Source organism: Heptranchias perlo, chromosome 1, assembly GCF_035084215.1.
Source record: "Heptranchias perlo isolate sHepPer1 chromosome 1, sHepPer1.hap1, whole genome shotgun sequence".
In the NCBI taxonomy this organism is placed as follows: Eukaryota; Metazoa; Chordata; class Chondrichthyes; order Hexanchiformes; family Hexanchidae; genus Heptranchias; species Heptranchias perlo.
In genome coordinates, this window is record NC_090325.1 from 29,916,251 (window position 1) to 29,941,739 (window position 25,489).

Here is a 25,489-nt window from a genome sequence, read left to right on the forward strand (position 1 = left end):
TAGGAGGGGTTCTAAATGAATTTTTTGCATCTGTTTTCACTATGGAGAAGGACGATGTAGACATAGAAATACGGCAGGGGGACTGTGATATACTCGAACATATTAACATCGAGCGGGAGGAGGTATTGGCGGTTTTAGCAGGCCTAAAAATGGATAAATCCCCAGGCCCGGACGAAATGTATCCCAGGCTACTGTGTGAGGCAAAGGAGGAGATTGCGGGGGCTCTGACACATATATTCAGAACCTCTCTGGCCACAGGGGATGTGCCAGAGGACTGGAGAACCGCTAATGTAATACCATTATTCAAGAAGGGGAGTAGGGAAAAACCGGGGAACTACAGGCCAGTGAGCCTAACATCAGTGGTAGGAAAATTATTGGAAAAAATTCTGAAGGACAAAATTAGTCTCCACTTGGAGAAGCAAGGATTAATCAGGGATAGTCAACATGGCTTTGTCAAGGGAAGATCATGTCTGACTAATTTGATTGAATTTTTTGAGGGGGTGACTAGGCGTGTGGATGAGGGTAACGCAGTGGATGTGGTATACATGGATTTCAGTAAGGCCTTCGATAAAGTCCCCCACAGGAGACTGGTCAAGAAGGTACGAGCCCATGGAATCCAGGGTGCCTTGGCACTTTGGATACAAAACTGGCTTAGTGGCAGAAGGCAGAGGGTGATGGTCGAAGGTTGTTTTTGTGACTGGAAGCCTGTGGCCAGTGGGGTACCACAGGGATCGCTGCTGGGTCCCTTGCTGTTTGTGGTCTACATTAATGACTTGGATATGAATGTAAAAGGTATGATCAGTAAGTTCGCTGATGATACAAAGATTGGTAGGGTGGTAAATAGTGAGGAGGATAGCCTCAGTCTGCAGGACGATATAGATGGGTTGGTCAGATGGACGGAACAGTGGCAAATGGAATTTAACCCGGAAAAGTGCGAGGTGATGCACTTTGGAGGGACTAACAAGGCAAGGGAATACACAATGAATGGGAGGAGCCTAGGCAAGACAGAGGGTCAGAGGGATCTTGGTGTGCAAGTTCACAGATCCCTGAAGGCGGCGGAACAGGTAGATAAGGTGGTAAAGAAGGCATATGGGATACTTGCCTTTATTAGCTGAGGCATAGAATATAAGAGCAAGGAGGTTATGATGGAGCTGTATAAAACACTGGTTAGGCCACAGCTGGAGTACTGTGTGCAGTTCTGGTCGCCACACTACAGGAAGGATGTGATCGCTTTGGAGAGGGTGCAGAGGAGATTCAGCAGGATGTTACCAGGGCTGGAGCGCTTCAGCTATGAAGAGAGACTGGGAAGATTGGGTTTGTTTTCCTTGGAGCAGAGGAGGCTGAGGGGGGACATGATTGAGGTGTACAAAATTATGAGGGGCACAGATAGGATGGATACTAAGGAGCTTTTTCCCTTCGTTGAGGGTTCTATAACAAGGGGACATAGATTCAAGGTAAAAGGCGGGAGGTTTAGAGGGGATTTGAGAAAGAACTTTTTCACCCAGAGGGTGGTTGGAGTCTGGAACTCACTGCCTGAAAGGGTTGTGGAGGCAGGAACCCTCACAACATTCAAGAAGCATTTGGATGAGCACTTGAAATGCCATAGCATACAAGGCTACGGACCAAATGCTGGAATATGGGATTAGAGTAGACAGGGCTGATGGCCGGCGCGGACACGATGGGCCGAAGGGCCTCTATCCGTGCTGTATGACTCTATGACTCTATGATTTGCATCTTTAAGGAGCTTTATGCCTGTTTCAGGCAGCTGGATTGCTCACCCATTTAATGGCCCATCTGAATTAACACATCAGGCGGGCTTTGGACGTTAAAGTGATGACCGAGATGCCCCCTCCCCTGATTCTCATCTGCGGGCCGCCCATTTTCCAGGCGCAAAATGGATGGCTATGAGTTGAATTTTCCCTCCGGTATCTTCAGGGTTGTAGGAAGCTACGTCCAGTTACAGTACTTTAAGGAGAAACAGCTAATGTTGGGTTAGAAAACTCATCTTGAGTCCAGATCAGCATTGGAAAAAGGAAGTGTTTTTTTAAATAAAGGGTGATCAATTGCTGGAAGGAGTTTCCAGGAAGAGTGTTGTTGAGGCCAGAACACAACTTAATTAGGAAACAAAGAAGCAAAATGCTGCAGATGCTAGAAATCTGAAAACAAAAACAAAAATGAATGGAAATGCTGAGCAGGTCAGGCAGCATCTGTGGAGAAATAGAAGTCAGTCAGTCGACGTTTCCTCAGATTTTTCTGTTTTTGTTTTCTTTTAAGAAAAACATTTAGGGTTGGTTTTCTGGAAGGATGAGATGAGATTGGTTGAAGGGGCTTCTTCGTCCAAACCTATCTTGTGATTTTGTCAATTTTTGCCTGATATATCTTGTAGCACAGCTAACTTGGCTACTCCTTTCTTCAAGTGTTCAATGCAGAGGGATCTATGAATTTTATTTATTTCAGAATGATGTGTCTTTTTATTTGGTTCCTTATCCCATGTTGGTATTGTCAGTACTGGATGTGAATCTATGCCACCCATTTGGGAATTATTTTATATTGAGTTTTTTCCCCCCACTTTGTTCTGGTTTGCACAGTATTATCTTTATTTTGATTAAGTTTTTTACAAAAACAAAATGCATTACCTTTTGTATTTCTCAGGTGCTGTTTGAACTTGCTCGATTTCATGCTCCCTCTACTATCTTCCTGGATGAGCTGGAGTCAGTGATGAGCCAGCGTGGCAGCATCCCGGGGTCAGTGCTCTTAATCGTTTCAAATTTTTATAATTATTTTTACTACCTTTTTGTCCCATACCTTACAATTCGTTCGCAGATCCTATTTTATTCCTCGTATTAGCATTAGAAAGGTGAACCAAGGTGCATAAAGGATAGCACTAGAGTAAGAAATAGTACAGCATTAGGTGGGATCAGACGAAGAGAGAATATGAGACAGTCTAAGATAGGTTTAGTGTGCATGTGTGTAAACGCACGAAGCATGGTAAATAAGATTGGTGAGCTACAGGCGCAAATAGTCACTTGGGAATATGATGTAGTGGCAATAACGAAGACCTGGCTCAAAGAGCAGGATTGGGTACTAAATATTCCTGGATACTAGGTGTTCAGGAAAGATAGGGAAGGAAAAAAAGGAGGGGGGTGGCAATATTGATTAAAGAGAATATTGCATTGCTAGAGAAAGATATGTCCTTGAGGGGTCAAGGGCTTGAATCTATTTGTTTAGAGTTAAGAAACAATAGAGGCACCATTATACTAGGTATATTCTATTTGCCACCAACTAGTGGGAAGGATATACAGAAGTAAATTTGCAGGGAAATTACAGAGAGGTACAAGAACTATAGTGATAATGGGGGTCTTCAACTATCCTAATATAGACTGGGATAATAATAGTGTAAAGGGCAAAGAGGGGGAGGAATTTCTGAAGTGTGTTCAGGATCAGTATGTTTCCGGCCCATCGAGGAAGGAGGCGTTGCTGGATCTGGTTCTGGGGAATGAGGTGGGTCAAGTGGAGCAAGTGACAGTAGGAGAACATTTAGGGCACAGTGATCATTGTATCATAAGGTTTAGATTAGTTATGGAAAAGGACAAGGAGCAATCTGGAGTAAAAATACTTAATTGGAGGAGGGCCAATTTCAGTGGGTTGAGAATGGATCTGGCCCGGGTAAATTAGAAACAAAGACTGGCAGGGAAAACTGTAATTGAACAATGGGCGGCCTTTAAAGAGGAGATGGTTCACAGTCCAGGTAAATTCACATGGTGGGGATAGGTAGGGCAACCAAAGCCAGAGTTCCCTGGATGACGAAAGAGAGAGAGTAAGATGAAGCAGTAAAACAGGGGGGTATGACAGATGTCAGGTTGATAATACATGTGAGAACCAGGCTGAATATAGAAAGAACAGAGGAGAAGGGAAAAGGGAAATAAGAGGGGCAAAGAGAGAGTATGAGAATAGACTGGTGACTAACATAAAAGGGAAACCAAAAGTCTTACTATAAATAGTAAATTGGTTGTAAGAGGAGGGGTGGGGCCAATTAGGGACTAAAAATGAGATCTATGCATGGAGGCTAAGGGCATGGCTGAGGTACTAAATTAATACTTTGCATCTGTCTTTACCAAGGAAAAAGATGCTGCCAAAGTCACAGTAAAAGAAGAGGTAGTTGAGATGCTGGATGGGCTAAAAATGGATAGAGGAGGTAGTAGAAAGGCTGGCTGTACTTAAAGTAGATAAGTCACCTGGTCCGGATGGGATGCATCCTACGTTGCTGAGGGAAGTAAGAGTGGAAGTTGCAGAGGTGCTGGCTGTAATCTTCCAATCCTCCTTAGATGTGGGGTGGTGCCAGAGGACTGGAGAATCGTAAATGTTACACCCTTGTACTAAGTGGAAGATTTTAGAAACAATAATCCAGGACAAAATTAATAGTCGCTTGGACAAGTGTGGATCAATAAAGGAAAGCCAGCACGGATTTATTAAAGGCAAATCGTGTTGAACTAACTTGATTGAGTTTTTTGATGAGGTAACAGAGAGGGTTGATGAGGGCCATGCGGTTGATGTTGTGTATATGGACTTTCAAAAGGCATTTGATAAAGTGCCACATAATAGGCTTGTCAGCAAAATTGAAGGCCATGGAATAAAAGGGGCAATGGCAGCATGGATACGAAACATAGAAACAGAGAAAATAGGAGCAGGGGTAGGCCATTTGGCCCTTCGAGCCAGCACCTCCATTCAATATGATCATGGCTGCTCCTCTATCTCAATACCATATTCCCGCTCTCTTCCCTTGATGCCTTTTGTGTCTAGAAATCTAGCTAGCTCCTGCTTAATTATATTCAGTGACTTGGCCTCCACAGCCTTCTGTGGTAGAGAATTCCACAGGTTCACCACCCTCTGAATGAAGAAATTTCTCCTCGTCTTAGTCCTAACTGTCCTACCCCGTATCCTGAGACTGTGACCCCTCGTTCTTGACCTCCCCAGCCAAGGGAAACATCCTTCGCAGCATCCAGTCTGTCTAGCCCTGTCAGAATTTTATGTTTCAATGAGATCCCCTCTCATTCTTCTGAGCTCTAGTGAATACAGACCTAGTCGACCCAATCTCTCCTCATACGACAGTCCTGCCATCCCAGGAATCAGTCTGGTGAACCTTCGCTGCACTCCCTCTATGGCAAGTATATCCTTTCTTAGGTAAGGAGACCAAGGGCATCATTTTAGCACCCGCTATCGGGTGCGTTCCTGGCGGGGGGGGCTCCGAAAATCGGGGAATCCCTAAGCGGGACCGGAGCCTGGCTCCAACCCACCCACTTCCGGGTTCCCCACTGACGCGCCGGCGTGCGCGCGCAGCCCCCGCTGGTGGGAATCCCACAGGCAATTAAAGCCAGCGGGATGCCACTTGAAAGTATTTATTGTGCTATTTCAGGTCATTAACTGACCTGATTAAGAGATTATGTGAGGAGGGGTGGGATTTTATAGAAAACTGGGACTGTTTCCCATACTGGGGGAAACAGTCCCAGTTCAAATGGACGTGTTGCAGCTGTCAGCCTGTGGCAGCTGCAAAGGTCCATTTGACAGGTGGGGTGGGGGGTGGGGGGGGGGGGGGGGAGACCCTCACTCATTGCAGGAGGCCACTCTGTCACTTGGAACCAAAGTTTGGCCTCCACCACCCTCCTCCTGACAAGAAAATTCACCAACTTGCACACTTACCCCGGGGTCCAGAGACATGTACCTACCTTGCGGACCCCCTCAGATGTCCATCTTCCGGATGGGGGCCGCCGTAGCTGCAGTCATGACCTCCTCAGAGGGCGAACAGCATCACCAGCCTCGCCATCCACGCCGTTCACCTCTGACACGTGGAGCTCCACAACAGAGTGCTGTGACACATCCACCTGTACAGCAGGAGGGAGGGCTACCGCAGAGAGAGGTGCGTCGCAGAGGGCACTACCCTCGCCACAAGGTCCACAGACCGAGGCTCAGCTTCCTGGACCTCTCTGAGCAGCAGTGCACACGGAGGCTTAGAGTCACTCAACATGTGGTCGTGGACATCTGCAGCCTCCTTCATGCCGAGCTGCTCCCGGCTGGGCCAAGCACCATCTTCTTACCTGTCGCTGTCAAAGTCACCACTGCCCTCAACAACTTCTCCTCTGCATCCTTCCAGGGTGCCACCGGGGACATCGCCGACATCTCTCAGCCGTCTGCACAAAAGAGCCCTGCAAATACACCTACACCCACTCTGCAGTGACAATGGGTGGCATCAGTTGTGGGTCTTCATAGTGATCCTCAGGAAAGGGCATTATTGCACAAACCAGACAAGATTCGCAAAGACGTGGCGGTAGTGGTGCCAATACAATATGTAATGTGAGTTGGTCAGAAATTCAATATAAGTAAAAACCATGACAAACCCTCAAACACCCTTGTGCATCCCCTTCATGCTCACGACTCGTTTGCCTTACGCTGCCTACTGCACATATGTGATGCATGCCCTGTGGCTGCAGCACAGGTAGTGGCAGGTTGAGTGAGGCTGACTGTGAAAGAGATGCACAAGAGGGTGAGTATGAGATAGAGCCATGAGATTGTATGAGGATTGGGTTGAGTGGTAGTGGCGGGATGAGTACTGGCGAGGTGAGTAAGTGCAGGTAAGATGAGGATGAGGTTTGAGTGGGTATGAGGGGTGATGTGACAGAGTAGTGTTGGCAGTGCAGAAGGAGATGTGGGGTGGGGGCGGTGATGTGGCAGATAGAGTGTAGGGGAATGAGTAAGTGTACTCACTTTGGCTGACATATTGAGGTCATTGGAGCGCCTCCTGCACTGTATGCAGGTGCGTGATATGTTGGTGGTGCTGGTGACCTCCTCTGCCACCTCGAGCCAGGCCTTCCCCATGTATTGATACCTGGAGTGAGGCATCATTAAACTGGGAGCAGCCTTCCCCCTGGGCTGCTCCATGCTGTAATTTTTTCTATTTGTTGCAGCATCTGTCAGTGGAGGACTGCCCCTTTAAATAGAGCTCCTCCAGCTGACAGATCTTACTGCGCATGTGCAACCCGCCCGACGCGCAGATCAGCAGTGGGGAACCCGGAAGACCAGGTAAGTGGATCCAATTGGGCTGCGATCGCGCGGGTGGCTGACTAATTTCACCGGGCGCGTTACCTATGCGCCCAATAGTCCCCCCGCCGCGAACCCGCAGCCCTGCTAACATCGAGCCCCAAAACTGCACACAACACTCCAGGTGTGGTCTCGCCAAGGCCCTGTATAACTGCAGTAAGACATCCTTCCTTCTGCACTCAAATCCTCTTGCAATGAAGGCCAACATATCATTTGCCTTTCTAGCTGCTTGCTGCATCTACATGTTTGCTTTCAGTGACTGGTGCACAAGGACTCCCAGGTCTCTTTGTACATCAACATTTCCCAATCTATCACCATATAAATAATACTCTGCCTTTCTGTTTTTCCTTCCGAAGTGGATAACTTCACATTTATCCATGTTACACTGCATCTGCCATGTATTTGCCCACTCACTCAACTTGTCCACATCGCCTTGAAGCCTCTTTGCATCCTCTTCACAATCACAATCCCAATGTTAGTTTTGTATCGTCAGCAAACTTGGAAATATTACATTTGGTTCCCTTATCCAAATCATTGATATATATTGTGACTAGCTGGGGCCCAAGCACTGATCCCTGCGACACCCCACTAGTCACCACCTGCCACCCCGAGAAAGACACATTTATTTCTACTCTCTGTTTCCTGTCTGTTATCCAATTTTCAATCCAATCCCATGTGCTTTAATTTTGCACACTAACCTCTTATGTGGGACTTTATCAAAGGCCTTCTGAAAATCCATATAAACCACATCCACTGGTTCTCCCTTATCTATTCTACCAGTTACATCCTCAAAAAACTCCAGTAGGTTTGTCAAACACGATTTCCCTTTCATAACTCCATGTTGACTCTAGTCCCGTTGATATTTTCAAAGTGTCCTGTTATCACATCCTTTATAATAGACTCTAGCGTTTTCCCTACTACTGATGTTAGGCTAACCGGTCTGTAGTTCCCTGTTTTCTCTCTCTCTCTCCTTTTTTAAATAGTGGAGTTATATTTGCCACCCTCCAATCTGCAGGAACTGTTCCATAATCTATAGAATTTTGGAAGATGACAACCAATGCATCCATAGCTACCATTTCCATGGCTACCTCTTTTAGTACTCTGGGATGCAGATTATCAGACCCTGGGGATTTATCGGCTTTCAGTCCCATTAATTTCTCCAGCACTTTTTTTTACTAATACTAATTTCCTTTAATTCCTCCTTCTCACCAGTCACTTTGTTCCCTAGCATTTCTGGGAAGTCATTTGTATCCTCTTCCATGAAGACAGAACCAAAGTACTTGTTTATTTGTTCTGCCATTTCATGGTTCCCCATTATAAATTCCCCCATGTCTGACTGTAAGGGACCTACATTTGTCTTCACTAATCTTTTTCTTTTTACGTACTTGTGGAAGCTTTTACACTTTTATGTTCCTTGCAAGTTTACTCTCATACTCTATTTTTCCCCTCTTAATCAATCTCTTGGTCCTTTTTTGTTGAATTCTAAACTGCTCCCAATCCTCAGGCTTGCTACTTTTTCTGGCAACTTTATATGACTCCTCTTTGGATCTAATACTATCCTTAATTTCTTTTGTTAGCCATGGTTGGGCCGCTTTTCCTTTTGTGTTTTTGCGCCAGAAAGGAATGTATAACTGTTGCAATTCATGCATTCATTCCTTAAATGTTAGCCATTGCCTATCCACCGTCATGCCTTTTTAATGAAGCATCCCAATCTATCATAACCAACTCACTCCTCATACCTTCGTAGTTTCCTTTGTTTAGATTTAGGACCCTAGTTTCGGATTGGACTACTTCACTTTCCACCTTAATGAAGAATTCTATCATGTTATGGTCACTCTTCCCTAAAGGACCCTGCTCAACAAGATTATTAATTAATCCCTTCTCATTGCACAATACCCAATCTAGGATAGCCTGTTCCCTGGTTGGTTCCTCAATGTACTGGTCTAAAAAAACATCTTTTTTTTATTCGTTCATTGGATGTGGGCGTCGCTGGCGAGGCCAGCATTTATTGCCCATCCCTAATTGCCCTTGAGAAGGTAGTGGTGAGCCGCCTTCTTGAACCGCTGCAGTCTGTGTGGTGTAGGTTCTCCCACAGTGCTGTTAGGAAGGGAGTGCCAGGATTTTGACCCAGCGACGATGAAGGAACGGCGATATATTTCCAAGTCGGGATGGTGTGTGACTTGGAGGGGAACATGCAGGTGGTGTTGTTCCCATGTGCCTGCTGCTCTTGTCCTTCTAGGTGGCAGAGGTCGTGGATTTGGGAGGTGCTGTCGAAGAAGCCTTGGCGAGTTGCTGCAGTGCATCCTGTGGATGGTACACACTGCAGCCACAGTGCACCGGTGGTGAAGGGAGTGAATGTTTAGGGTGGTGGATGGGGTGCCAATCAAGCGGGCTGCTTTGTCCTGGATGGTGTCGAGCTTCTTGAGGGTTCAGGCAAGTGGAGAGTATTCCATCACACTCCTAACTAGTGCCTTGTAGATGGTGGAAAGGCTTTGGGGAGTCAGGAGGTGAGTCACTCGCCGCAGAATACCCAGCCTCTGACCTGCTCTTGTAGCCACAGTATTTATGTGGCTGGTCCAGTTAAGTTTCTGGTCAATGGTGACCCCCAGGATGTTGATTGTGGGGGATTCGGTGATGGTAATGCCATTGAATGTCAAGGGGAGATGGTCATTGCCTGGCACTTGTCTGGCGCGAATGCTACTCGCCAGTTATCAGCCCAAGCCTGGATGTTGTCCAGGTCTTGCTGCATGTGGGCATGGACTGCTTCATTATTTGAGGGGTTGCGAATGGAACTGAGCACTGTGCAATCATCAGCGAACATCCCCATTTCAGACCTTATGAAGGAGGGAGGGATCTTTACACACTCCAGGAATTCATCCTCCCCAGTATTATTGCTAATTTGGTTTGGCTAGTCTAAATGTCTAATGAAATTGGCTAAGTGACAGGAAACAGAGAGTAATGGTGAACGGTTGTTTTTCGGGCTGGAGGAAGGTATACAGTGGTGTTCCCCAGAGGTCGGTACTTGGACCACTGCTTTTTTTGATAAATATTAGTCTTGGACTTAGGTGTACAGGGCACAATTTCAAATTTTGCAGCTGGCACAAAACATGGAAGTGTGGTAAAGAGTGAGGAGGATGGTGATAGACTTCAAGAGGACATAGATAGGCTGATGAAATGGGCAGACACATGGCAGATGAAATTTAACTCAGAGAATTGTGAAGTGATCTATTTTGGCTGGAAGAACAAGGAGAGGCAATATAAACTAAATGGTATAATTCTGAAGGGGGCGCAGGAACAGAGAGACCTGGGGGGATATGTGCACAAATCTTTGAAGGTGGCAAGATAGCTTGAGAAAATGGTTAAAAAAGCATATGGGATCCTGGGCTTTATAAATAGAGGCATAGAGTACAAAAGCAAGGAAGATATAAAACACTTTATAAAACACTGATTCGGCCACAACTGAATAATTGGTCCCGATTTTTGAATCAAAGTTCGGGTGCGTTGGGGCGGGGGGCTCCAAAAATTGGGGAAATCCTGAGCGGGTTCGGAAGCCAGCTTCAACCCGCTGACTTCCGGGTTCCCCACCAATGTGTCTGTGTGTGCGCGTGCCTCACAAATGCGGAAGTCCCACCGGCAATTAAAGCCAGTGGGATGACCGTTAAGACAGTTAGTTAGATACTTGAAGTATTTGAACTAGTTAATTTCTTAGTCATTGAGGCAGTGGACTGATTTTTGTTCAGCCTCAGCGTGTTTCCCGTGCTGTGGGAAACACTCCATGTTGCAGGAGACATGTTTCAGCCAGCAGCCAGTTGGACATTCAAATGCTTGTTTGACAGATGGGGATAAAAGCTGAGTTATTGCAGCAGGGCACTCAGTTCTTTCAGACAAACTTTTGGCTGGGGGATCTTTTTGTTTTCACTGAAAATTCTTAGTTTCCACTCAGAATTCTTCTGTTCACACATATTTACCAACTTTTCGGACCCCCTCAAACTGACACCATCAGGATGGGGGGGGCGCCATGGCTGCTTTCACCACTACATCTGAGGACGAGCAACATCACCAGCCTCGCCAGGCAAGGCGTGCACTTTCGCCACTTGGAGCTCCACCTCACGGTACTGTGCCACAGGCACCTGCACAAGAGCACAGAGGGCAACAACAGAGAGAGCGACGTCGCAGGAGGCACTACCCTCGCATCAGAATCTACAGACCAAGGCTCAGCTTCCTGGACCTCTCTGAGGAGCGGTGCATACGGAGGCTGAGAGTGAGTCGCCAGGTGGTTGAAGACATCTGCAGCCTCCTTCATGCCGAGCTGTTCCCGGCTGGGCCGAGCAGCATCTCATTACCCGTCACAGTTAAAGTGACCACTGCCCTCAACTCCTTCACCTCCGGATCATTCCATGGTGCCACTGGGGATATTGCTGGAGTCTCTCAGTCTTCTGCACACGTGCATAAGGCAGGTCAGCAACGGCTTGTTTCGCAGAGCCTCGCAGTACGTCAACTTCTCCATGGACGACCTCAGCCAGACGGAGAGGACAGTGGGATTCCACTCTGTAGCTGGCTTCCCACGGGTGCAGGGTGCAATCGATTGCACCCATATAGCAATACGATCACCTCCACATGAGCCAGGACTGTTCATCAATAGAAAGGAGTATCACTCCAACACTCAGCTCGTTTGTGACCACCACAAAAGATTCCTTTGCCAGATTCCCTGGCAGCTGCCACGATTCCTTCATTCTGAGGGAATCCAACACCCCGCCCCTCTTCCACCCACTGAACATCCTTAAGGGACCAGGGATACCCCCTGCACACGTGGCTCATGACACCTCTGAGGAACCCCATCACTGAGCAACAGCGTCAACATAACGACAGCCACATCACCACCAGGTGTACAATTGAGCATGCTATAGGGCTGCTCAAGATGTGATTTAGGTGCCTTGATCGTTCTGGGGGAGTGCTTCAAAACGCTCCAGACAGAGTGGGAAGCATCGTAGTGTGTTGTCCTGCACAACATGGCACAACAGAGAGAGATGCCACTTGAGGAGGCCCCATCCACATCTGCCATCCACATTGAGGAGAAGAAGGAGGAACTCATGGGCAGAGCAGTGGCTCACCTGGCTGCTCGTGAGACCAGAGAGTCACTAATATGTGAACGGTTCTCCTAACATCAGAAAGCGTGAAGAGTCCAGTCCTCGTACCACCTGGAAAGAGCAGTGCCAACACCAGCCCCCCAACCCCTCCCTGCACAAAACAGTCCTGCAACTACACATAGCCTCACTGTAAAGTGACCGAATGGATGGCATCAAGTGTCGCTGTTCGTGGTGAAGCTCATGAAAGGGCCCTATCACAAAAGCCAGTCAAGAATGGGCAAGACGTGGCAGTAGTGGTGAAAATGATAACATTTAATGTGACTATAACAAAAAACAAATATAAATGAAAAACATGACAGTCTGTCAGACACCCTTGTGCGTACCCTTCGTGCTCACAAATCCTTAGCCTTCCACTTCCTAGTGCTTCTATGTGGTGCATCCCCTGTGGCTGCAGCAGAGGTAGGGGCAGGTTGCTCATGTTCATGCCTTGACTGCTTACATGCTTTGGGCCTACGCCCTCTGGGTTTTGAAGCCTGTGAGGGCCCCTCCAAAGACTGCTCCACCTGCACCTGTGCAAGGGCAGACTTGGCCACCTGGAGAGGAGGCAGCATTGCGGGTACTGGTTGAGAGTGGGACAACGGGTGAGCCGTGGGAGCGCTTTGAGTGGTGTCCCCACTTCCATGTCTCCTTTCGCCATCATCCCTCCCCTGGGCCAGGGCCACATCACTCCTACCACTCCAGACATGTGTGATGCCTTGTAAGGCCAGTGCTAGTGTATCTGTCTGCCTGTTTAAGGTGGCAGAATGTTGTTCACCCTGAGTCTGAACGACCGTTGTTGGGGCCTGAATGGACTCGTTTATGAGCCGTGCTTGTAGCTCAACGGAGGCTAGCCTTTTCTCCATCGCAGACATTCCCGCACTTGCGACACTATCTCAGACAGTTGCTCACATCCCTGCGACACTATCTCAGAGATTCCCTCCCATATGGTGCCATCATATGTGCCACCATTCCACTCATGCAGGAGTTGGACTCCTCCATCCTCTGCGTTATTGTGGAGAGTGTGCGTGGCACTTGTTCCAGTACCTCGCAAATGTGCTGCTGTCCCTCAATCATTCTCCTTTTTAAAGGATGGCCCTGGGGTTCAGCATCTGCGTCCAGCTGAGCAGAGCCTGGAGAGGGGTGCCCCCACTGACTCGGAACTCTCCACAGCTGCTCGTGCTCACTTGTGTGTGGTGACTCAGTAGGTGCCAACCCAACTAACTCGCTACTAGGACCCACTGAGGTGTGAGCATCTGTGCTGGTGGTTGGCTCGTTATGGTGTGACGGTGCACCCTCAGATGCCAGCAGGTCCTCTGAGGAACCACCCTCTGCCATCACTGTGGTCGTTGAAGGGCCTGTAAGAAAATAGAAGGCAATATTAAGCATCATCACAGATGTGTCATGTTGTGATGAGCATACTGAGGTGTTCAACGTGCCAATCATCCTTAACATCAATTCAAATTATGCGTGACTAATGTTAAAGTTGTGTCACCAGACGTGTGTGGGGTGCCCGTCTCGGCGTCCCTGACTGACAGGCAATCGAGAGTGTGGCTGATCTCCAGCGCCTCCTGCTCTGCGTCTGTGAGGACCACTACTTGTTTTGGCCTCCCCTCCGGTCCTCGCCCTCTCGCGTGCATTTTGCGCTCTCTTCTAGAAGGGGAGAAAGTACAGACGTGTGAGTGATGGTGAAGTGGTCAGCCGATGAATGTATTGCTTTAGGTGAGGCTGACCGTGTAAGAGGTGCATCAGAGGGTGCGTATGAGACAGAGCTATCACATTGGATGAGGTGACTAATGGGGAGGTGAGGAAGTGCAGGTAAGTTGAGGATGAGCCTTAAGTGGGTGTGAGGAGTGATGTGGCTGTCATGGTTGAATAGCTGGCAGTGTGTGTGACCTGTGAGTGGTGGGTGTGCGGCTTGCAACAGTGGTAATGTATAAGGATGAGAAGAAGCATCTGATTGGAAGAGTTTTTTGGTAAGTGGGTGATGGGGGATGTGTGTGGAGCAGTGGATATGGCTAGTGGTGCAGTTGGTAGGAGATGCCACTTGACAGTTGACCTCACTCACCTTGATCACTCGTGACAAAGCATTGAACTTCTTCCTACACTGCATCCATGTTCGTGGTACGATGTGCCTGGCATTGACTTTGTCCCCTACTACCTCCCACTGCCTCGAGCATATGTCTAGAGGGCCTTTTGCACCCCCCCCCCCCACCCCCGCGGATATAGGATGCCCCTCCTTCTGTCACCTCTTGCACCAAGGCTTCTAGTGCATCAGCAGAGAACCTTGGTGCACGCACTCTCGCAGGCTTGGTACAAACGCAGATCGGCAGATTGGTGAGGTCTGGCATGCAGATTGGAGGATGTGGGATTCAGTAGTGCGTAACCTTTATTTAATGTTTTAACATAACTCACCAGTTTGTAAACATAGAGATGGGACCTGCATCTGTGTTTTACGTGTGCGATATCTGATCTCCGTTCAGACTCCGTGCAGACTCGTATCTTATATTTTGCAAATATCAGAGTCCTGCAAACATTGAGCAGCCCAGTTGTTGCTCATTAAAAATTCCAGAGGTCCCATCATCACCTTGCTGCATTATATTGCAGCACAGACTCACTTCCCAATTGACTTCCACCACTTCCTGCAGATACACTGCACCTCCCCTTTAAGAGGTGCAGGCTGCCTTTAAGAGGTGCTAGCCACTCATGATATCGGGGCCCCGTGCTGGTGAGCAGCCACTCAACAGCGCAGGTAGCGATAGAATGTTACGTGCTGCCTGCATCTCAATGACCGGGTGCGGGTTAATCGTGCAACGCAACCCCCGCGCCCGGTTTCTGGGGTTATCCAATATAACCCCCCTAGTTTCTTAAATAAGTTGTGTTCTGGCCTCAACCACACTCTTCCTGGCAACACCTTCCAGTTGTTGATCACCATTTATTTAAAGAAATACTATTCGACAGCTGCCTTAAGTGTGGCCCTGTCTTGCAGGTTTCCACCGATATCATTCTGAATTAGCTACTAACAAGCATGAAAGAGCCCCAGAAACCGCTCCCTCCTACTAGCGTTCTCAACATGCCTATTGGGAATTGCCAGTCATCTGCTACTCAACATGGTACTCAATGTACTGTGCCACTGAGGTGCCCTAAGAGGAAATGGTTTTATTTGTTTCTAAAAATAGCAGTTATTGAAATACATTTCACAAGTCAAACACCCAGAAAAACTGAACATTATGGCTTAGAAAATCCATAGGGGAGGTCGGAGTTGCATCCCTATGTCACCGGCACTGCTGAAGTTCGCATGGTCAGGGGGAGATGCTACGAGTAGTGAGCTTTTGTTTTGGGTGGGAGCATATCTGGAGTCCACCAATGCCGAATAGCGGTTGGAAAGTCTGGTGGAAGCCTGGTGGTTGGTGCCTGCTCACCCACAGAAAGGGTAAAGGCTATCCTTAATGGCCCCTGTGTCAGAAGACCACTTGTAACATAAAAAAACATTTTCAGCCCCTCATCTTCGGGGGTCTAGGCATGGATCCTGGCCTGGACCCCAGGTGGGGTCCACATCAGCGTACGCATGTCAGACCCTGTCGCCCCCCCCCCGCCACTCCATCACTGGCCATATAGGGGCAAGCAGAGGTTCCACCCCGACAAGTCCATACCAGAAAGTTCATCTCATATTTGCGACTTGATGTATCCAGGTTTATGGCTGTCCCATTAGACTTATCGAAGCTCCAGTGGAACAGCAGTGGAAGTTCAGCCTCTATGACGTAATATAGGTATAAGTACTTTTGAGACTATCCCTAACACCTTAAATGTACCAGAGGGTCGAATTGTGAACAAAAAAAATCATGGGAAGCATGGCTACGATTTCCCAATATGTGCTCCTGTTGGGAGCATGCATTCAAAGAATCAGGCCTTTAAAGTTAACTAGCCTGATGGTTAGATTTGGGGGGGGGGGGAGGAGGGATAATATAACATTTTACTTCATGTATCTTTGTTCACTGATTAAAGTACCAGTTCAACATTGTGCTCAAATCAGCATTTTATGTGACTGATCCCTTTTGGAATGCTATGCTTTCTTCCCTTGGGGGCATAGGGCAGAGAGAACGGGTAGAAGGCAAAAGTGATATCCATATGAAGTTGGGAGGGAGGAGGCTTGTGTGGAGCATAAATACCGGCATGGACCTGTTGGGCCGAATGGCTGGTTTCTGTGCTGTACATTCTATGTAATTCTATGTCTTCCCACATGGCAGTGCTGTTTTGTCAGCTGAACACACGTGTGAATATTAATTGATGTGGAAAAATTTGTAGAAGTGATCTACCACATCTTTCCAGAAGAAAGTGCACAGAATGTAAACCTCAGATCATAGAATGATACAGCACAGAAGGAGGCCATTCGGCCCATCTTTCCTGTGCTGGCTCTTGGAAGAGTTATCCAATTGGTCCCACACCCCCGCTCTTTTCCCATAGCCCTGCAGATTTTTCCCGTTCAAGTATTTATCCAGTTCCTTTTGAAAGTTGCTAATGAATCTGCTTCCACCATTCTTTCAGGCAATGTATTTCAGATCTATCAACTCGTTGTGTAAAATTTTTTTTTCCTCATGTAGCCTCTGGTTCTTTTGCCAATTACCTTAAATCTGTGTCCTCTGGTTACCATCCCTGCTGCCTCTGGGAACAGTTTCTCCTTATTTACTGTGTCAAAACCCTTCATGATTTTGAACGCCTCAATCAAATCTCCGCTTAACCTCCGCTCTAAGGAGAACAAACCCAGCTTCTCCACCTAACTGAAGTCCCTCATCCCTGGTACCATTCTAGTAAATCTCTTCTGCATCCTCTCTAAGGCCTTGACATCCTTCCTAAAGTGTCGTGCCCAGAATTGGACACAATACTCCAGCTGGGGTCTAATCAGTGTTTTATAAAGGTTTAGCATAACTTCCTTGCTTTTGTACTCTATTTATAAAGCCAAGGATCCCGTATGCTTTTTTAACAGCCTTCTCAACTTGTTTTGCCACCTTCAAAGATTTGTGTACATACACCTCCCAAGTCTCTCTGTTCCTACACCCCCTTTAAAATTGTATTGTTTAGCTTATATTGCCTCTTCTCATTGTTCCTACCAAAATGTATCACTTCACACTTCTTTGCATTAAATTTCATCTGCCATGTGTCTGCCCATTTCACCAGTCTGTCTATGTCCTCCTGAAGTCTATTACCATCCACCTCATTGTTTACTACATTTCTGAGTTTCGTGTCATTTGAAATTATGTCCTGTATACCCAAGACCATGTCATTAGTATATATCAAAAAGAACAGTGGTTCTAATACCGGCCCCTGGGGAAACACTGTATACCTCCCTCCAGCCTGAAAAACAGCCGTTCGCCACTACTGTCCCTAAGCCACTTTCGTATCCATGCTGCCACTTCCCTTTAATCCCATGGGCTTCAATTTTGCTAACAAGTCTGTTATGTTTTGAAAGTCTATAGACACAACATTAACCGCATTACCCTCATCAAACCTCTCCATTATTTCATCAAAGAACTCAATCAAATTAGTCAAACACGATTTGCCTTTAACAAATCCGTGCTGGCTTTCATTTATTAACCCATACTTTTCCAAGTGCCAATTAATTTTGTCGTGGATTTCCTTCAAAGGAATTGTTTTTTCTTACATATGCAAGACAATAAACGACAGTGAACAGCCTCTGGACGTCACAGGATCGATATACTCACATTGCACATCAATCCGTGGTTGTCTTGCAAGACAGCACGTAATGTCAGAAAGATGTGCATCTGTTGAATAAACCTAAGCTGTTGCAGATTGTTCCAGTCCTGATGTAAGTGTGCCAACTGGACCCCACAACCACTGATTCTATCATCTGTCTTAAATCCGCCTTCTGGCCAAAGTCCATTTCTCCACTAGCTTCTGGGCTTTACTGTGACCGCCACCTGTGTCGCTGCTTTGTACTGAGACTGTATTCTTTGTTGGACTGCCTCTATTTCAGTACCAGAATCTGCTTTTATGGGTTCAGTTTTCTGCTTCTCTACAGGGAATTATTCACTTTATGCTAAGCTAGCTTCACTGTGTTCCTGTTAGTTTCCAAACTACTCCAGATTCTGCTCCCTAGCTGCTGAATGATCTCTATTTTGCTGCTTTCTGCATTTTTCTCATGGCATTATTCATCCTTCGGAATTCCTTTTCTGGACTAGGTTGGACTGGTTTCACAAGCTCTTATAGCCCCTTATGATCTTGTGTGCTCCTCACCTCCCTACACCTGTTCCTTGGACCAGCTCCCTCATTTGCATTGATGCCGTGGGTTTACCCTTCACTGTCCCGTGGTTTCTCGCTCCTCTGCTGGTTTACATTGCTAACACCTGAGGCCACTACATACAACCACTGGATTCCTGGATCAACCTCTGCTGGCTCATGGTCGACTCTCCAATCTTCCTTAAGAACATAAGAACATAAGAAATAGGAGCAGGAGTAGGCCAATCGGCCCCTCGAGCCTGCTCCGCCATTCAATAAGATCATGGCTGATCTGATCCTAACCTCAATCTAAATTCATGTCCAATTTCCTGCCCGCTCCCCGTAACCCCTAATTCCCTTTACTTCTAGGAAACTGTCGATTTCCGTTTTAAATTTATTTAATGATGTAGCTTCCACAGCTTCCTGAGGCAGCAAATTCCACAGACCTACTACCCTCTGAGTGAAGAAGTTTCTCCTCATCTCAGTTTTGAAAGAGCAGCCCCTCATTCTAAGATTATGCTCTCCTTGGCCCTCTGTTTCCACTGAACCAAAGCCCTTTACTTCTATCTCCATCTTTTTTACTCTTGGCTCCTCTTTGGCCCCTCTCTCTTGTTTTCCCCCCTACCTGTTACTCAGTCATGCCACCTTTCATTTCCCTTAGGTACTTTTACCCCCTCAATTCCTAACCCAACCCATCACCACTCCTCGGTCTTCCTAATCTCCTGCCACCATCCCAGACCTGATAACCATTCTCCAAAGGGCCTATCAAGGCACTCCTTAGAAGCTACAATCCTAATTGCCCCTTTCTCCTCTCTTGTCGATCTTTCCAGCCAGCATGCCCTGCAGGAGGCTAATCTCACGAAGCTCCATCCCCTCCCATTCACTCAACCCACCACTGCCTCCTCAGACACTCCCAGTGGATCAACAATAACTGTCCCTCTCTGCATTTCCCTCCAAAATGTCTGTTCACTTGCAAACAAGGCCCTTGCCAAGCAAGACCTTATTGTGGATGATTGGATTGACATCATGGCTTTGATTGGAACATGATTCATGGGTGCCAGTACCTTGCCCATTACTGAAGCCTCGCCGCCTGGCTATATTCTCCTTGGCTGGCAGCACAAGTAGTAGTGTGGCTGTGACCATCTGGAACTGTTACTGTTGCTAGGTGAGTGTAAGTGAAACACATGTGGTTTCATTTGTCTGAAAGAGGTTCTGCTTAGGGAGTATGAGCAACTAGGAGCTAAATTAAGAAGCAGAACCTCAAAGTTAATAATTTCTGGATTATTACCTGAGCCACGAGCAAATTGGCATCGGGTAAATAAGATTAGAGACTTAAATTCGTGGCTCAAAGATTGGTGTGGGAGAAATGGGTTTTGATTCATGGGGCACTGGCACCAGTACTGGGCAAAGTGGGAGCTGTACCGTTGGGACAGCCTTCACCTGAACCATGCTGGGGGGCCAGTGTTCTGGCGAGTCATATAACTAGGGCGGTAGAGAGGGCTTTAAACTAAATAGTCAGGGCAAGGGATCGAGTAAGGGAAGATATGATAAATTAAAGAAAGAAAACAAGGCAAGAGAGCAAGGTAGCATTAGGGAAATGATAATCAGAGAGTGGCAGGAAGGGACAGAGCATGCAAACTAAGAGTGCACCAGCAGATCAGACTAGAGGTTGCAAAAATATCTAAATGCGCGTAGCATTCCTAACAAAATGGATGAATTGACAGCTCAAATAGAAATAAATATGTACGATCTGATAGCCATTACAGTGACATGGCTGCAAGATGACAAAGGCTGAAACCTGAATATTCAAGGATACTTGACATTTCAGAAGGACAGGAAGCCAGGAAAAGGTGGAGGAGTAGCTCTGTTAATTAAGGATGATATGAGTATAATAGAGAGAAATTACCTTAGTTCTAAAGACCAAGATGTAGAATCAGTTTGGGTAGAGATAAGAAATAGTAAAGGCAAGAAGTCACTTGTGGGAGTTGTTTATAGGCCCCCTAACAGTAATCACACTGTAGGTCAGGGTATAAAGGAAGAAATAATGGGGGCTTGTGATAAAGGAACAGCAATAATCATGGGTGATTTTAATCTACATATAGATTGGAAGAATCTGATTGGCAAAGGTAGCCTGGAAGATGAGTTCATAGAATGCTTTCGGGACAGTTTCTTAGAGCAGCACGTTCTAGAGCCAACCAGAGAGCAGGCTATTCTAGATCTGGTAATGTGTAATGAGACAGGATTAATTAATGACCTCATTGTAAAGGAGCCTCTAGGTAGCAGTGATTACAATATGATTGGATTTCGCATTCAGTTTTAAACTTAAATAAGGGCAATTATGAGGGCATGACGACAGAGCTGGCTAAAGTGAACTGGGAACTTAGGTTAAGGGATATGTCAGTAGAGATGCAGTGGCAGACATTTAATGAGATATTTCATAACACTCCGCAAAGATACATTCCAGTGAGAAAGAAAGACTCTAGGGGAAGGACGTACCATCCGTGGCTAACTAAGGAAGTTAAAGATAGTATCAAATTGAAAGAAAAAGCATACAATTTCGCGAAGATTAGTGGCAGGTCAGAAGATTGGACAGAATATAAAAAACAGCAAAGAATGACTAAAAGAATAATAAGGAGGGAGAAATTAGAGTACGAGAGAAAGCTAGCTAGAAATATAAAAACAGATAGTAAGAGTTTCTACAGGTATTTAAAAAGGAAAAGAGTAAGTAAAGTGAGTGTTGGTCCTCTAGAGAGAGAGTCTGGGGAATTAATAATGGAAAATAAGGAAATGGCGGATGAATTGAACAGATATTTTGCGTCTGTCTTCACTGTAGAGGATACAAATAACATGCCAAAAGTAATTGTGAATCAAGAGGTGAAAGGGAGGGAGGAACTTAAAACATTTACTATCACCAGGGAAAGGGTTCTGAAAAAATTATTAGAACTAAAAGCTGACAAGTCCCCAGGTCCTGATGGATTCCATCCTAGGGTCTTAAAATAAGTGCTGCAGAGATAGTAGATGCATTGGTATTAATTTTCCAAAATTCCCTAGATTCTGGAAAGGTCCCATCAGATTGGAAAATAGATAATGTAACTCCTCTGTTCAAGAAAGGATGGAAACAGAAAGCAGGAAACTACAGGCCAGTTAGCTTAACATCTGTCATAGGGAAAATACTAGAATCTATTATTAAGGAGGTTCTAGCAGAGCACTTAGAAAATCTCAATGCAATCAGGCAGAGTCAACACGGCTTTGTGAAACGGAAATTGTGTTTGACTAATTTATTAGAGTTCTTTGAGGAAGGAACAAGCAATGTGGATAAAGGGGATCCTGTGGATGTGATGTACTTGGATTTCCAGAAGACTTTTGACAAGGTGCCACATAAAAGGCTACTACACAAAATAAGAGCTCATGGTGTAGGGGATAACGTATTAGTATGGATAAAGGATTGGTTAGCTAACAGGAAACAGAGAGTAGGCATAAATGGGTCATTTTCAGGTTGGCAAGATGTAACAAGTGGAGTGCCACAGGGATCAGTGCTTGGGCCTCAACTATTTACAATCTATATCAATGACTTGGATGAAGGGATGCTAAAGGGATGACTTGGATGCTAAATTTGCTGATGACACAAAAGTAGGTAGGAAAGTAAGTTGTGAAGAGGACATAAGGGCCCCGATATTACCAGGGAGGCGGGTTGGCAGCAGGGGGTCGACTGAGCGCGTGGGTTCCCCACGCGATCGGGAGTAAATTGAAGCCACTTACCTTGGCTTCCACGTTTCCTGCGCAGTGGGCGGACTGCACACCCGCATCACAGGTTGTCAGCTGGAGGAGCCCTATTTAAAGGGGCAGTCCTCCAATGCTGCTTCTGCAGCAAACAGCCAAAATGACAGCATGGAGCAGCCCAGGGGAAAGGCTGCTGCCAGGTTTAATGATGCCTCACTCCAGGTCTTACTGGATGGGGTGAGGTGGAGGAGGAGGAGGAGGATCCTCTAACCGGCGGACGGGAGGAAGTAGCCTGCCTCTGCCACCAAGAAGGCCTGACTCGAGGTGGCAGAGGAGGTCAGCAGCAACAGCAACATATCCCGCACCTGGATACAGTGCAAGAAACGCTTCAATGACATAACTAGGTCAGCCAAAGTGAGTATACTGACTCATTCTTCTGCACTCTGTCTTCCACATCACTGCCCCCACCCCACAACTCCTTCTGCACTGCCAACACTACTCAATCACATCACTCCTCACACCCACTCAAACCTCATCCTCAATTTACCCGCACTTACTCACCTCCCCAGTACTCATCCCACCACTACCACTCAACCCAATTCTCATACAATCTCATGGCTCTGTCTCATACTCGCCCTCTGATGCATCTCTTTCACGGTCACCCTTATCCAACCTGCCACTACCTCTGCTGCAGCCACAGGGGATGCATCACGTATGTGTAGTAGGAAGCGTAAGGCAAAGGTTTCGTGAACACAAAGGGGATGCACAAAGGTGTTTGACGGTTTGTCATGTTTTTTTATTTATATTTGATTTTGGTTCAACTCACATTAAATATTATATTGTCACCACTATTGCCATGTCTTGGCCATTCTTGACTGGCTTGTGCAATAACTCCCTTACATGAGGTTCTCCATGAACACCCACACTTGATGCCACCCATTGGGTCACCCTACAGTGGGTGTATGTGTAGTTGCACGACCATTTTGTGCAGGTGCCTGTGGCGCAGCACTGTGTTGTGGAGCTCCACGTGGCGGAGGTGGTGGCGTGCCTGGCGAGACCGGTGATGTTGCTCATCCTCGGATGAAGTGATAAATGCAGCCATGGCGCCGCCCCCCCCATCCTGACGGTGTGAGTTTGAGGGGGTCCACAAAGTAGGTAAATGTGTTTGCACAGCAGAGTTTAGGGTATAAATTAATTATTTTGAGTGGAAAGACAAAGGTGTTGCAGCCAAAACTTTGTCTGAAGTGACAGAGTGCCCTGCTGCAATAAATGAGGTATTTCCCCCAAATGTCAAAAAATCCTTTGCATCTCCCACTGGCTGCTGACTGAAACACATCTGCTCCAACAGGGAGTGTTTCCCACAGCACGGGAAACACGCTGAGGATCCATGAAAATTGCACCCCTGCCAAAATCTCCTGTCAATGAAGTCTGTCAAGTATCTCAACTAGGTAAGTAAGTATTTAAATTGTCATCCCACCGGCTTTAATTGCCGGTGGGAGTCCCACATGTGGGAGTTGCGCGCGCACCCAAATGTGTCACTGGGGAACCCGGAAGTGGGTGGGTTGGAGCCGGGCTCCGGACCCACTCCTGGATTCCCCGATTTTACGAGCCCCCCCCGCCCCCAACGCACCCGCTCGGCCATCCTAAAATTGACCCCAAGGAGTCTGCAAAGGGATATAGATAGGTTAAGTGAGTGGGCAAAAATTTTCAGATGGAGTATAATGTGGGAAAATGTGAACTTGTCCACTTTGGCAGGAGGAATAGAAAAGCAGTATATTATTTAAATGGAGAGAGATTGCAGAACTCTGAGGTACAGAGGGATCTGGGTGTCCTAGTACATGAATCACAAGAAGTTAGTATGCAGGTACAGCAAGTGATTAGGAAGGCAAATGGAATGTTGTCATTTATTGCAAGGGGAATGGAATATAAAAGTAGAGATGTTTTGCTACAGTTGTACAGGGCATTGGTGAGACCACATCTAGAATAGTGTGTGCGGTTTTGGTCTCCTAATTTGAGAAATGACATAATTGCTTTACAGGCGGTTCAGAGAAGGTTCACTCGACTGATTCCTGGGATGAGAGGGTTATGTTATGAGGAAAGGTTGAACAAGTTGGGCCTGTATACACTGGTTTAGAAGAATGAGATGTGATCTTATTGAAACATATAAGATCCTGAGGGAACTAGAAGGGGTAGATGCTGAGAGAATGTTTCCCCTTGTGGAAGAGACTAGAACTAGGGGTCACAGTTTAAAAATAAGGAGTCTCCCATTTAAGACGGAGATGAGGAGAAATTTTTTCTCTGAGGGTTGTGAGTCTGTGGCATTCCCTTCCCCAGAGAGCGGTGGAGGCAGGGTCATTGAATATTTTTAAGGCTGAGTTAGATAGATTCCTGATTAACAAGGGAGTGAAAGGTTATAGTAGTTAGACGGGAAAGTAGGGTTGAGGTCGCAATCAGGTCAGCCATTATCTTATCAAATGGCAAATGTAAGGAATCTTACAACACCAGGTTATAGTCCAACAGTTTTATTTAAAAATCACAAGCTTTCGGAGGCTTTCTCCTTCATCACTCACCTGACGAAGGAGAAAGCCTCCGAAAGCTTGTGATTTTCAAATAAAACTGTTGGACTATAACCTGGTGTTGTAAGATTCCTTACATTTGTCCACCCCAGTCCATCACCGGCATCTCCACATCCTATCAAATGGCAGAGCAGGCTCGAGGGGCGGAATGGCCTATTCCTGCTCTTAATTCGTATGTTCGTAAAGATTTGTGGTATTTGCCTCCAATTCCTTATTCTCATCCATTAGTTTCAGATAGATCTCAATAGCCACCTTTTGCAGCTTTCAAATAAAATGGATGACACCAGAACACATCTAGTTTAAATAAGTCCATGTAAGACCTCAATATCATTTTCCTCATGTAATACACATGGGAATTCAAACTGGTTGCCTGTAATTCCTGTAAAGTGCCTCCCTATTTCATGATGCTTCGTCACAGATATCCATATTTGTTCATTAATTGAAGACCATAACACATTTTTTCTGGAGCCACATACACTGCGTCTCATTCAGATTGTCCACAGCAGCAGTTCCTTCTCGCACAAACTTGGAGCACAATACCTGAGCAAATTCTTCAGAACCTTTGGTTTGGTCCTACAATTCTCATTGCTTTTGATTTCAACAATGCTGCCTCGGGGAGGACAGACATTTTCCACTAGGATTCACAGAGGGAAAAATCCGGGGACTGTTCTTGAGCACTTCCTAGTGACTAACTGTCGTATAGCTTTCACAGAAATACTGGAAATAGGTCTTCTCCCTGTAATG

At 46.5% G+C, this 25,489-nt stretch overlaps 1 protein-coding gene across 5 annotated transcripts in view; it reads left to right on the top strand.

Moving 5' to 3' along the window:
• katnal2 (katanin p60 subunit A-like 2) overlaps positions 1-25,489 on the top strand; it is an 87,601-nt gene that overhangs the window by 32,684 nt on the left and 29,428 nt on the right. For all 5 annotated transcript variants that reach the window (XR_010962704.1, XM_067983225.1, XM_067983216.1 and 2 more), the window contains exon 12: positions 2,653-2,744. Coding sequence is in view for 4 of the 5 variants with exons in the window: in XM_067983225.1 (XP_067839326.1) it covers positions 2,653-2,744 (92 nt within the window). In the remaining variant the exon portion in view is untranslated. The remainder of the gene's footprint in view (positions 1-2,652; positions 2,745-25,489) is intronic.